Source organism: Cynocephalus volans, chromosome 2 (assembly GCF_027409185.1).
Source record: "Cynocephalus volans isolate mCynVol1 chromosome 2, mCynVol1.pri, whole genome shotgun sequence".
Classification (NCBI taxonomy): domain Eukaryota; kingdom Metazoa; phylum Chordata; class Mammalia; order Dermoptera; family Cynocephalidae; genus Cynocephalus; species Cynocephalus volans.
Genome location: NC_084461.1, coordinates 206,516,954 through 206,530,700, shown reverse-complemented (window position 1 = coordinate 206,530,700; position 13,747 = coordinate 206,516,954). Strand labels below are relative to the sequence as shown.

The window sequence follows — 13,747 nt, the reverse complement described above, 5'->3', positions numbered from 1 at the left end:
GCTCTTAGAGCTGATGAACTATTTTGGTAACATTGCAGGATACAAAATCAACACACAAAAATCAGAAGTGTTTTTATACTTCAATAACAACATAGCAGAAAAACAAATCAAGAAAGCAAGCCCATTTATAATGTCCCTCAAAAAATAAGATACCTAGGAATCAATTAAACCAAAGAGGTGAAAGATCTCTACAACAAGAACTGCAAACAAGTGCTGAAAGAAATTAAAGAGGACACAAAAATATGAAAAAACACTACATGCTCTTGGACTGGAAGAACAAACATTGTGAAAATGTCCATATTACCCAAAGTGATCTACAGATTTAATGCAATCCCCATCAAAATGACTTTCTTCACAGAAATGGAAAAAACTATCCTCGCATTCATATGGAACAACAAAAGACCTCGAATAACCAAATCAATCCCAAGCAAAAAAAATAAAGCCGGAGTGTGCATGGAACAGAGATGCCCAGCTGGAGAAGCGGAAGTTTCACGGAGACCACACGCCCTGCGGTGCCAGCATGCGACCCAGCAGGTAGGCCTCACTGCCACCTCCAGACTCCATCCCCAGCACAGCCAAGTGCATGCTGACCAGAGAGGTGCCTCTCCAGAGAGGCCCAAGACCCAAGACAACCACACACCCAAGGCACTAGTGGCCAACTGAGCAGACACTGAGGCAGCCATGCCGAATTGACAGCCCCAGCAGCATCTTAGCCAGACAATAGTGTCAAACCAGTGGACCGTGAAATCCCCTGCCACAATGACTAAAAATAAAAGGAAAGATACCAGAAATATGAAAAATCAAGAAAGTACACCACCAAAGGGTAATAACTCTCAAGTTCTAGATCCTATAGAATAAGAAGTCCTTGAAATGTCTGAAAAGGAATTATGAGTGATAATTCTAAGGAAACTGAAGGAGATACAAAATAATTCAGCTAGACAACACGATGAAATGAGGAAAAGTATATAGGACCTGGAAGAAGAAATCTACAAGGAAATCAATGCCCTGAAAAAGAATGTAGCAGAGCTTGCTGAGCTGAAGAATTCATTCAACAAAATAAAAAACACAACAGAGAGTTTAACCAGCAGGATTGCAGAAGTAGAAGAAAGAACTTATGACCTTGAAGATGGGCTGTTTGAAATAACACAAGCAAACAAAAAAAAAAGAAAAAAGAATTAAAAACATTGAAGAAAATCTAAGAGAGATATCAGAAAACCTTAAGCGCTCAAATATCCAAGTCATGGGTACTCCAGAAGGAGAGGAAAAAGGAGATCGCATTGAAAACATACTCAACAAAATAGTGGCAGAAAACTTCCCAGGTATAGGAAAATACACAGATTTTCAGATTCAGGAAGCTCAAAGGTCCCTAACTGTATTCAACCCAAAAAGGTCTTCTCCAAGACATGTTATAGTCAAATTGGCAAAACTCAAAGACAAAGAGAAAATCTTAAAAGCTGCAAGAGAGAAGTGTGAAATCACCTATAAGGGAGCCACAATCAGACTAACATCAGACTTTTCATCACAAACTCTAAAAGCCAGAAAGGAATGGGATGATATATTCAAAATACTAAAACACAGAGATTGCCAGCCAAGAATAATCTACCCCAAAAAGCTATCCTTCCAAAATGAAGGGCCAATAGTATATTTCTCAGACAAACAAAAGCTGTGGGAGTTCGATACCACACAACCACCCTTACAAGAAATTCTCAAGGGAGTACTGGGTTTGGTACCTGAAAAAAAACTACCACTGCCATAAAAACCCAAGAAAAATCAAAACCCACGAGTATAATAAAAATGCCAACAATGAAGAGAAAACAAACAAAAAAAGCTATCTACAACCCAAGAACCAACAAATACAGAAAACAAACAGCAAATCAGAAAGAAAGGAACAAAAGACACTTAAGACATCTAAACAAAAATCAAGAAAATGCTAGGAGTAAATCAAAACCTTTGAATAACAACTCTTAATGTAAAAGGATTAAATTCCCCACTCAAAAGACACAGACTGGCTGACTGGATTAAAAAGGAGGACCCAACTATATGCAGCCTTCAGGAGACCCACCTCACCTATAAAGACTCCCATAGACTAAGAGTGAAAGGATAGAAAAAGATTTACCATGCAAACAGAAATGAAAACACGAGCTGGAGTAGGTATTCTTATATCAGATAAAATAGACTTTAAACTAAAAACCATAAAAAGAGATACTGAGGGCCACTATATAATGATAAAAGGATTGATCCATCAAGAAGACATAACAATCATAAATATATACGCACCCAATGTCGGAGCAGCCAGATTTATAAAACAAACTCTATTAGACCTAAAGAAGGAAATAGACACTAATACCATAATAGCAGGGGACCTGAACACCCCACTATCAAAATTGGACAGATCATCTAGGCAAAGAATCAGTAGAGAAACACAAGACCTAAACAAGACTCTAGACCGATTGGAATTGGCAGATATCTACAGAACATTCCATCCAACAACCTCAGAATATTCATTCTTCTCATCAGCACATGGATCATTCTCCAGGATAGATCACATATTAGGTCACAAATCAAGTCTCAATGAATTCAAAAAATTGGAATTATCCCATGTATCTTGTCAGACCACAATGGATTAAAACTAGAAATTAATAACAAACGAAACTCTGGAAACTATACAAACACATGGAAATTAAACAGCATACCACTTAATGACATATGGGTCCAAGAAGAAATCAAACAGGAAATCAAAAAATTTCTTGAAACTAATGAAAACAATGATACATCATACCAAAACCTGTGGGATACTGCAAAAGCAGTATTAAGGGGGAAATTTATTGCATTAAACGCTCACCTCAGAAGAATGGAAAGATGGCAAGTGAACAACCTAACCCTTCACCTTACAGAACTAGAAAAACAAGAACAATCCAAACCTAAAGTTAGCAGACGGAAAGAAATCATTAAGATCAGAGCAGAACTGAATGAAAATGAAACCCAAAACACAATACAAAAGATCAATGAATCAAACAGTTGGTTTTTTTGAAAAGATAAATAAAATTGACAAACCATTAGCATAGCTAACTAAAAAAAGAAGAGAGAAGACTCAAATAACAAAAATTAGAAATGAAAAAGGCGATATTACAACTGATTCATCTGAAATACAAGGAACCATTCGAGACTACTATAAACAACTATACGCCAACAAATTTGAAAATCTGGAGGAAATGGATAAATTTATGGACACACACAAGCTCCCAAAACTGAACCCTGAAGACGTAGAAAATTTGAACAGACCAGTAACAATAAAGGAGATTGAAGCTGTTATCAGAAGGCTCCCAACAAAGAAAAGCCCAGGACTAGATGGATTCACAGCAGAATTTTACCAAACATTCAAAGAGGAATTGACACCAATTCTTTAAAAACTATTCCAAAAGATTGAAACAGATGCAAATCTCCCAAACTCATTCTATGATGCAAACATCATCCTGATACCAAAACCAGGTAAAGATATAACCAAAAAAGAAAACTACAGGCCGATATCCTTGACGAAAATAGATGCAAAAATCCTCACTAAAATACTAGCAAACAGAATACAGCAATACATACGTAAAATTATTCTCCACGATCAAGTAGGATTCATCCCAGGGATGCAAGGTGGGTTCAACATACACAAATCAATAAATGTGATACACCATATTAATAAAGTCAAACACAAGGACCATATGATCATCTCTATAGATGCTGAAAAAGCATTTGATAAAATTCAGCACTCATTCTTGAGAAAGACCCTCTATAAGTTAGGTATAGAGGGAAAGTATCTCAACATAATTAAAGCCATATATGAGAAACCCACTGTCAATATCATCCTGAATGGGGAAAAGCTGAAAGCTTTTCCTTTAAGAACAGGAACTAGACAAGGATGCCCACTCTCACCACTCCTATTCAACATAGTGTTGGAAGTACTAGCCAGAGCAATCAGAGAAGAGAAGGAAATAAAGGGCATCCAGATTGGAAAAGATGAAGTCAAACTGTCCCTGTTTGCAGATGACATGATCCTATATATCGAACAGCCTAAAACCTCTACAAAAAAACTCTTGGAATTGATAAATGATTTCAGCACAGTAGCAGGACACAAAATCAACACACAAAAATCAGTAGCATTTCTTTTCTCCAATAGTGAACATGCAGAACGAGAAATCAAGAAAGCCTGCCCATTTACAATAGCCACCAAAAAAATAAAATACTTGGGAATTGAGTTAACCAAGGATGTGAAAAATCTCTATAATGAGAACTACAAACCACTGCTGAGAGAAATTAGAGAGGATACAAGAAGATGGAAAGATATCCCATGCTCTTGGATTGGAAGAATCAACATAGTGAAAATGTCCATACTACCCAAAGTGATATACAAATTCAATGCAATCCCCATCAAAATTCCAAAGACATTTTTCTCAGAAATGGAAAGAACTATCCAGACATTTATATGGAATAATAAAAGACCACGCACAGCCAAAGCAATGCTGAGCAAAAAGATAAAGCTAGAGGCATAACACTACCTGACTTTAAGCTATACTACAAAGCTATAATAACCAAAACAGTATGGTACTGGCATAAAAACAGACACACTGATCAATGGAATAGAATAGAGAATCCAGAAATCAACCGAGAATCCAGAAATCAACCCACACCCTTACTGCCATCTGTCCTTTGACAAAGGCACCAAGCCTATTCACTGGGGAAGGAACTGCCTCTTCAGCAAATGGTGCTGGGATAACTGGATATCCATATGCAGGAGAATGAAAGTAGACCCATACCTCTCACCATATACTAAAATCAACTCAAAATGGATTAAGGATTTAAATATACACCCTAAAACAATAAAACTTCTTAAAGAAAACATAGGAGAAACACTTCAGGAAATAGGACTGGACACAGACTTCATGAATACGACCCCAAAAGCACGGGCAACCAAAGGAAAAATAAACAAATGGGATTATATCAAACTAAAGAGCTTCTGCACAGCAAAAGAAACAATTAGCAGAGTTAAAAGACAACCAACAGAGTGGGAGAAAATATTTGCAAAAATAACATCTGACAAAGGATTAATATCCGCAATATATAAGGAACTCAAACAACTTTACAAGAAGAAAACAAGCAACCCAATTAAAAAATGGACAAAAGAGCTAAGTAGGCATTTCTCTAAGGAAGATATACAAATGGCCAACAGACATATGAAAAAATGCTCAACATCACTCAGCATCTGGGAAATGCAAATCAAAACCACATTGAGATACCATCTAACCCCAGTTAGGATGGCTAAAATCCAAAAGACTATGAACGATAAATGCTGGCGAGGTTGCGGAGAAAAAGGAACTCTCATACATTGTTGGTGGGGCTACAAAATGGTGCAGCCTCTATGGAAAATGGTATGGAGGTTCCTCAAACAATTGCAGATAGATCTACCATACGACCCAGCTATCCCACTGTTGGGAATATACCCAGAGGAATGGAAATCATCAAGTCGAAGGTATACCTGTTCCCCAATGTTCATCACAGCACTCTTTCCAATAGCCAAGCATTGGAACCAGCCCAAATGTCCATCATCAGATGAGTGGATATGGAAAACGTGGTACATCTACACAATGGAATACTACTCAGCTATAAAAACGAATGAAATACTGCAATTTGCAACAACATGGATGGACCTTGAGAGAATTATATTAAGTGAAACAGTCAGGCACAGAAAGAGAAATACCACATGTTCTCACTTATTGGTGGGAGATAAAAATTAATATATAAATTCACACACACACACACACACAAAAAAAAAAAAAACGGTGGGGGGGTGGAGAAGACATAACAACCACAATAACCACAATTACTTGAGGTTGATACGACAAGCAAACAGAGGGGACATTGGTGGTGGGGAGGGGGGTAGGGAGGAGGGAGGGAGGTTTTGGTGATGGGCAACAATAATCAGCCACAATGTATATTGACAAAATAAAATATAAAAATAAATAAATAAATAAATAAAAGATTTTATGAATAAGACCCCAAAAGCACAGGCAACAAAAGGGAAAATAAGCAAATGGGACTATATCAAACTAAAAAGTTTCTACACAAAGAAACGCTTAACAGAGCGAAAAGACAATCTACAGAATGGATGAAAATACTTGCAAAGTATACATCTGACAAAGGATCAACATCCAGAATATATAAGGAACTTAATCAACTTACAGTAAAAAAAAAAAAAAAAAAAAGTAACCCAATTTGAAAATGGGCAAAAGAGCTGAATAGACATTTCTCAAAGGAAGATATACAAATGGCGAACAGACACATGAAAAAATGCTCAACATCACTCAGCATCAGGGAAATCCAAATCAAAACCACACTGAGATACCATCTCACCCCAGTTAAACTGCCATTATCAAAAAGGTAGAGAATAACAAATGTTGGTGAGGATGCAGAAAAAGGGAAACCCTCCTACAATGTCGGTGGGATTGTAAATTAGTGAAGCCATTATGGAAAACAGTATAAAGGTTCCTCAAACTACACATAGAACTGCCATACAATCCAGCAATCCCACTGCTGGGTATATATATCCAAATGAAAGGAAATTATCATGTCAAAGGGATACCTACACTCCCCATGTTTATCACAGCTCTACTTACAATAGCCAAAATATGGAACCAACCTAAATGTCCATTGACAAATGACTAGGTAAGGAAAATGTGGTATATATACACAATGGAGTACTACTACTGTGCCATTAAAAATAATAAAAGCCTGCCATTCATAGCAACATGGATAAACTTAGAGAAAATTATGGTAAGTGAAATAAGCCAGACACAGAAACAGAAATACCACATGTCCTCATTCATAAATGGGAGCTAAGAAAATAAATAAACTTTTAAAAAGGAAGAAAGATACAACAATCACAATAATTCATTGAACTTTCAAAAAGAGAGAACAGAACTGAGGCCACAGAGGTGGAAAAGGGAGAGGAGGAGATTAGCGAGAAATTGGCAAAGGGTCACAAAAAATGATTACATTGTATAATGACAAATATACTAATTATCATGATTTGAGAATCACATATTGCACATAGGTATTGATATTCAATTCTGTACCCCACAGACATGTACTGTAAGAATAAAATATAACTTTAACATGCACAATTTGCTTCTGATGATAAAACATAACTAATGCCATTTTAAGTAAGGCAGCTTCTAAGGGGATATGCAGAGGCCAGGCAAGTCAAGGCAAGCCCAAGCACGCTAAATTCCAGGAAGGGAGTAATCACCACCCGGTTCCAGGAACTGACCAGTTCCTTATCTAGAGGCCACCTGGCCACAAGAAAGATAAATGATTGGGAAATACACTATTCCTTATTGGTGTGCCAGCCCGCTAAAGCCCACCAATAAATCCAAAGGCCACCTCTGATAACCTGTAAACAATAAACAACTCATCCTGTTGCCAAAGTCTGTCTAAAAAACTGTATAAGAAGTTCTTGTGTTAAGAGCTCAGGGTTGCTCTTGTCCAGCAGACTGAGTGACCCCAGCATGCTGGAATAAACTCCTCTTGCTTGATTGCAGCAGTCTCTGTCTCGTGGACTCTGTGAGGTGAGCCGTCCCGACGTGTGGGATTTGTGCATGGTGCACAAGTCTTACAGTACAATCAATTATATTTCAATAAACTTTAAAAACTGATAAATGAATAAACATGCAGTGGAATATTATTCATCAATAAAAAAGAATGAAGTACAAATGCACACTACAACACGGATGACCTTGAAAACATTATGCTAGGTGAAAGAAGCCAGTCACAAAGAACCATATATTATATGATTCTATTTATATGAAATGTCCAGAAAAGGCAAACCCATAGAGACAGGAATTACATTAGTGGTTGCCTAGTGCTGGGGATTTGGGGTAAAATAGGAACTGACTGCTAATTTCTTTAGCAGGTACAGGATTTCTTTATGGGGTAAAAAAAATTTCTAAAACCGATTGTGGTGATGGTTGCACAACTCTGTAAATATACCAAAAACCACTGAATTGTGTACCTTAAATGGGTGAGTTGTGTGGTATGTCAAAATTATAGCTCAATAAAGTTATATGGTATACAACTTCTATTTGGTATACAATGTTTATTGAGCAAGTTATGCCAACCTCTAGGCCTCATTTCTTGTTGTGTTAAATAAGGAGACTACTACATCTACCCAAATCAGAATGAGGAATTTTTCTTAACGTTTTCCCAGTCGTGGAAAGCATAGTTGGCTATAATCTCTATTATTCTTTCCATACCAAGGAGGCCACAGGGCTGTACCTGCTGAGGCTGGAAGGCTGAGGGTCCACCAACAAGAGTACAGATTAACAGTCTCAGTAGTAAAAGTAACCTTAGGAACACCTAGGCCTATCATCCATCTGACTCATGAATCCCTTCCACAACACTTCCTCTGTCAAACCCTCCAGCAACAAGAAATCCACTACCCTACAGTGCCTGCTTCCTCTTGGCAAAATTTGCTTCTATAGAGCTTCAGATATAGTCCTTATGCTACTCAACAGAACAGGTCTTATCCTTCATGTATTTTACCATCTTTCATATATTCAAAGACAGCTCATGTCCCCTTGAACTTTGTCTTTTCTAAGCTAATTATCCTCAGCTTCTTCCAATATTCCTATATAATTAGGATTGGGGGACCCAAATACATAGAATTTAACTTACATCTCTATAAACTTCAGTTTGTTCGATTTGAGTCAACATTCAGGCCTCCTGAGATCTTTTTGGAACATGATTCTGTCATTCCTCCAGATTTTGTATCTGTAAATAATTTTATGGCTTCATCTATAGCCTTGTAAAATGAATCATAAAGGCTGCCTATTCCAATTATTTTGTCATTTGCTGGGAGGTCTTTCAAATGGTTCCTCCTGAGTTTGTGTAAGGTAGATCACAGACTATCAGAGCTATAAAGAGTTATAAGAGTTATAAAGATCATCTAGTCCAACTCTCTCATTTTTCAGGTGATAAAACAAAGGTCCATTTCAAGGGGTCTGTAGGTAGAGCTTCCAGCTCTGCCACTTGCTCCAGGTTACTTTATCCTGAAATTGCTAAGCTGGAATAGAACTCTCCTCTCTGTTCCACACTCTTATTATCAAACCCTCACTCATTTATTCACTCAGCAAATATTTGTTGAACATAATTTTACAAGAGACCAGGCAAGAAACAATGGTATATCACACTGGGGTAACAGATATAAAAAGAGAGAGGTAGATGAATATAACAGACATTTAAGAGACAAAATCAACACAATTTGATGGAGATTGGTGGGGAAACGTTTACTGGCCATGCAGAGGAGAGTGAACCTGCAAATAAGGCAAAAAGGAGCAGCCAAAGAGGATGGAGAAAAGAGATAAACAGGAGAGTATAGTATTATGAAATCCAAGAGGAGAGAATAACTCAGGAACGACGAGTAATCAATAATGCTGAGTGCTACTGAAAAGTCAAGTCAGGCGAGGAATGGACAATTCTATTTGATCTAGCACAGGGTGGTCATAGGGGAGGGAACGGCAATGGCACACGTGAACACAGCATTTTGTTGTTCTGCATGACGCATAGCTTTCTGTTGTGCACGGTCCACTCTAACATAATGTTCACAGCTACAGTCCTCCATAAGGATCTGCCAGTCTAAGGAAATAACATAAACACTCCCGGTGTAATCAGTCCCAGTGTAAAAGGCCAGTGTAATCCAAGCCAGAACTCTAAAAGAGCCATCATGACTTTTGCTAGATGCAACCTTAATTAATAAGCACACTGTGTTACTCCTATTTTCATATAATTTGAATGCAAATGTTTGCCCAAGGTCACGTATGAAGCCAATGGTTAAAAAGAAAATCCTCCCAAATTCTTCAATTCCAGCCTTGAGCAGAGTTAAGCAAGCCAGATGGCAGACACCAAGTTGCAGGGTGGCCTTAGAAAAGTCACTTCCCCTATGCAGGCCTCAGTTTCACCAACTGTAAAATAAAGGGGTTTGACTAGATGGCCTCTAAGTTCCTTTCAGTATAAAGTATATTCTAATTTTATCTGGTTTATACCTTTGAATTGTTTGTCTGCTGAGACCCCATAACCTAACCAGATGCAAATCCCGAGAGTCAGAATCAGAAGATTTTTCTTCAATAGAAAACATGAACTGCAACCCCACATGTCAATCCCAAAACTCTAGTAGCTATTGGAGACTCAGAGTTAAGTACTCAATCTACTGGGATAACATATTCTTTATGGTGAGAAGCCCCCTTGAATCCCATCCATCTACTGCTTCAAACTTTCTCGTTCTAGAGCTAAAACCTTGCCTTTTTCTCCATATATTTCCTTGAAATAGCCTAGAAGTCAACCTAATCTCCAAGTAATCTCCTCTGGACTTAGTTCAAGGCACCACATTAATATCTGTTGAGGAACTTTCCTTTTATTTATTTTTAATTGACAAAAATTATATATATTTATAGTGTTAAATACGATGTTTCAAAATATGTGTACATTGTGGAATGGCTAAATTGAACTAATTAACATACCCATCACTTCGCATACTTGTTTTTTGTGGTGAGAACACTTAAAATCTACTCACTTAGCAATTTTCAAGTATGCAATACATTGTTCTTAACTATAATTCCATGTTGGACGATAGATCTCTTGAATTTATTTCTCCCGTCTAAGGAAACTTTGTATCCTTTGACCGACGTCTCCCTAATCCACCTCCCTACCTACACGGCAGCCCCTGGTAACCACCATTCTTCTCCCTGCTCCTGTGAGTTCAACTGTTTTAGATTCTACATTTAAGTGAGAACATGCAGTATTTATCTTTCTGTATCTGGCTTATTTCACTTAATATAATGTTCTCCAGGTTCATCCATGCTGTCGCAAATGACAGGATTTCCTTCTTTTTAAAAGCTAAATAGTATTCCATTGTGTATATATACCACATTACCTTTATCTATTTAACCATTGATGGGCACTTGGGTTGATTCTATATCTTGACTACTGTGAATAATTCTGCAACAAACATGGGAGTGCAGATATTGCCTTGATATACTGATTTCATTTGCTTTAGATATATAGCCAGTAGTGGGATTGCTGGATCATATGGCAGTTCTACTTTTAAATTTTTGAGGAACCTCCATACTGATTTCCATAATGGCATTCCCTCTGTTGGAGAGCTTTGAAAGACCTTCTAGATGAGCATGGAAAAATCACATTTTTCCCTAATGAGTTTTCAGATCATCTCCTTTCCAAGCATGGCTGATGAACAAGTACCAGGACTCACAGAGCCCAACCAAGCCATATGTCTCCTTCCCACTAAGAGAAGACACGTTCAAAAACTGAGGGCACCCAGAGTGAAGCTTTCCCTATTGATAATCCAGGTTCAGAGATGGCTTTGCCCCAGGAGGCCCACAGAAATCTAAGTGGAGCCTAAACTCCATCAGCTTCTCAAGGAAGACCCCACCAGCCTCCCAAGAAAGACTCTCACCGTTAGGCATGAGCTCCACCACTAAGGTTGGGTAGGCAATGTTGGTACAGCCGACCTTGGTGCCGCAATATTTCTCACATTCCGAGGGGAGGACACAGGCAATTTTTTCTGGGGAGAGATGAAGAGCCATGTCAGCAAGCAGACATCAGGGAAATATTTCCAAAGTTCAACTTCTTAAAACAAGGCTTCAAACAGGACTGCCCAAGGCCCTGAAAGCATTCCTCAAAAAGTGCAGCTCCCAGCTGAGCCCCTCTGTGCCATGCCCCTGCTGAATAGAGAGGAATGACCATTCCTAGGCAGAGGCGAAAAGGAAATAAAGAAATGTTCAGGGTATGAAGGGAGGAGGCACAGTCCTTAGACTTGAGCTAACTACCCTGCAGCTAGTTTTTCCTGAAAATCACAGTGACTTATGGCTCCTAATGTTGAGGTTTAATTTAAGCACCTCTTGCAAGTAGTGTTGAATGCTCAGACAACTGAGGGAATTCTCCAGTGGCAGGACTGTTGGGTACTGCTTCCAAGATGTGGGAAATCTGGGATAGAGATTAAAAAAAGAAAGAAAGAAAGAAAGAAAGAAAAGAAACAGTCTGGGAGGAGAAGGAGACATGATCTAGAGACTTGGAGAAAATTTTAGAAACTTGTATAGAATTCAGACCAACAAACACTTATTAGGTACCTACTATATATACGTGTACTTCATTTAGTGCTGCCCAATATAGCCCTGATTCATTATGACACTATTTCAAATATTTTTATGAATAAATTTGTGTAATAGCCATTATAATATGAACTATTCAGTCAGTATAGGACTGTGAGAGCACTTTAGGAGCACACAGCCAGTGACAGCAAGTTCTCCCAGACTGTCTTGTCTTCATTTCGGAGGGTGCTCACCAAACTATCACTCTGTGGTTATTTTGCCATTATTTCATATTCCAGGAAACAGTTTTGACCCGTGATAGCTGATCAAAAAAAAAATTACAAATGGCAATGCTGGAGAGGCCACAAAATGGCCAAGGAAGAATCTATCACCCTAGATTGTAAAGTGCAAGGCTTGGGGCACCTTCAAGGAAATGGTCCAGGAACCAGGGCTTAGAGCAGTGAGCAGTTAGAGACTGTCTGTGTCCTTTGACATTACAATTAGAAAGGAAATCATACACACCACTACAAGCCTGGGGGAGGGGCTGGGGAGAGTGAGCAACAATTGAGCAAATATTATTAGCTGGAAGAAGCAACCTGGAGGCACGTCATGACTTTAGAAGATTTGAAAAAAGGGGGAAAGCAACTGCCAATGTAAGAAACCAAGGAAGGCATCTCCAAAAGTTCTGTGCTCTCAAGTTGCTCACTGTCTAGCAGGGGAACGATAACGTCAGTGATCACGGCAAGAAAAGGAGAAGATGGAAAAGAGAAAGCAAGGAGCTACAGGACTTTAGAATTGATTTTGAGCCAGGAAAATGGAAGAGCAGCCAGTAAGTCCAGCAGAAGACATCACCTGTGTACAGAATGCGGCTGACCATCCCCGTCATCACCATGAGGAACATGGGCAGCAGCTTCAGGTACCCACACAGGATGCAGCCAGCCTTCACGTGTGACATGTTTTTGGCCGAGAGGCAGCGCTGCACAATGACCTGCCAGGGAAAGCCCAATACGAGAGGGGTACAGGTCAGAGACCCCATGATACCCTCCTGCTACCCCATCCTGGATCCCTGGCCTGGCACTCCCATGTCACCAGGGTTCAGTGACCTACCTACCACATGAGCCTCCCCTGGCTTTCCCAACCACACAAGCCACAGACAGACAGAAGTTCTTGCAGTGCCCTGGGGAAGATCCCGTCAACCCTGCCCATCCAGCCTGGGTACCTGATCTGTGCACCAGTACCACAGGGCAAGGATGGTCAGCCCAAAGATGAGCCCAGGCCATGGGATGTCTCCCGTGATGGGATCTCGGAAAATGTGGAAAGAGTCGGCCCTCGGAGTGTAGCATTTTTCCTCAACAGTGAGGTTTCCATCAGAAATCAAGGTTGGAATGGCTTTCATATACTTCTCCATGAAGGCCTCATACCCTCCCACTTTGTGAAAAGCTGCAAAACATTGGTACAAAAATGAACACTCTGAAACATTCAACTCTTTATAGCAGTTTTCTTCTGTGGATGCCTGAGAAACTGAGAGGACCCAACCAAAAGAGCCCTCACTGTATGGTCTTGGTCATTCAGCTTCCCACTCTGGGCCTCAGCTTTCTCATCCA

At 39.2% G+C, this 13,747-nt stretch overlaps 1 protein-coding gene across 4 annotated transcripts in view; it reads right to left on the bottom strand.

The window, feature by feature from the left end:
• The window catches only part of LOC134369641 (sodium/glucose cotransporter 1), a 41,862-nt gene that overhangs the window by 16,264 nt on the left and 11,851 nt on the right, over nucleotides 1-13,747 (bottom strand). For all 4 annotated transcript variants that reach the window (XM_063086230.1, XM_063086227.1, XM_063086229.1 and 1 more), the window contains exons 4-6: nucleotides 13,363-13,583; nucleotides 12,996-13,131; nucleotides 11,510-11,617 (exon numbers count right to left, since the gene is read on the bottom strand). In XM_063086230.1, coding sequence (XP_062942300.1) covers nucleotides 11,510-11,617; nucleotides 12,996-13,131; nucleotides 13,363-13,583 — 465 coding nt within the window. The remainder of the gene's footprint in view (nucleotides 1-11,509; nucleotides 11,618-12,995; nucleotides 13,132-13,362; nucleotides 13,584-13,747) is intronic.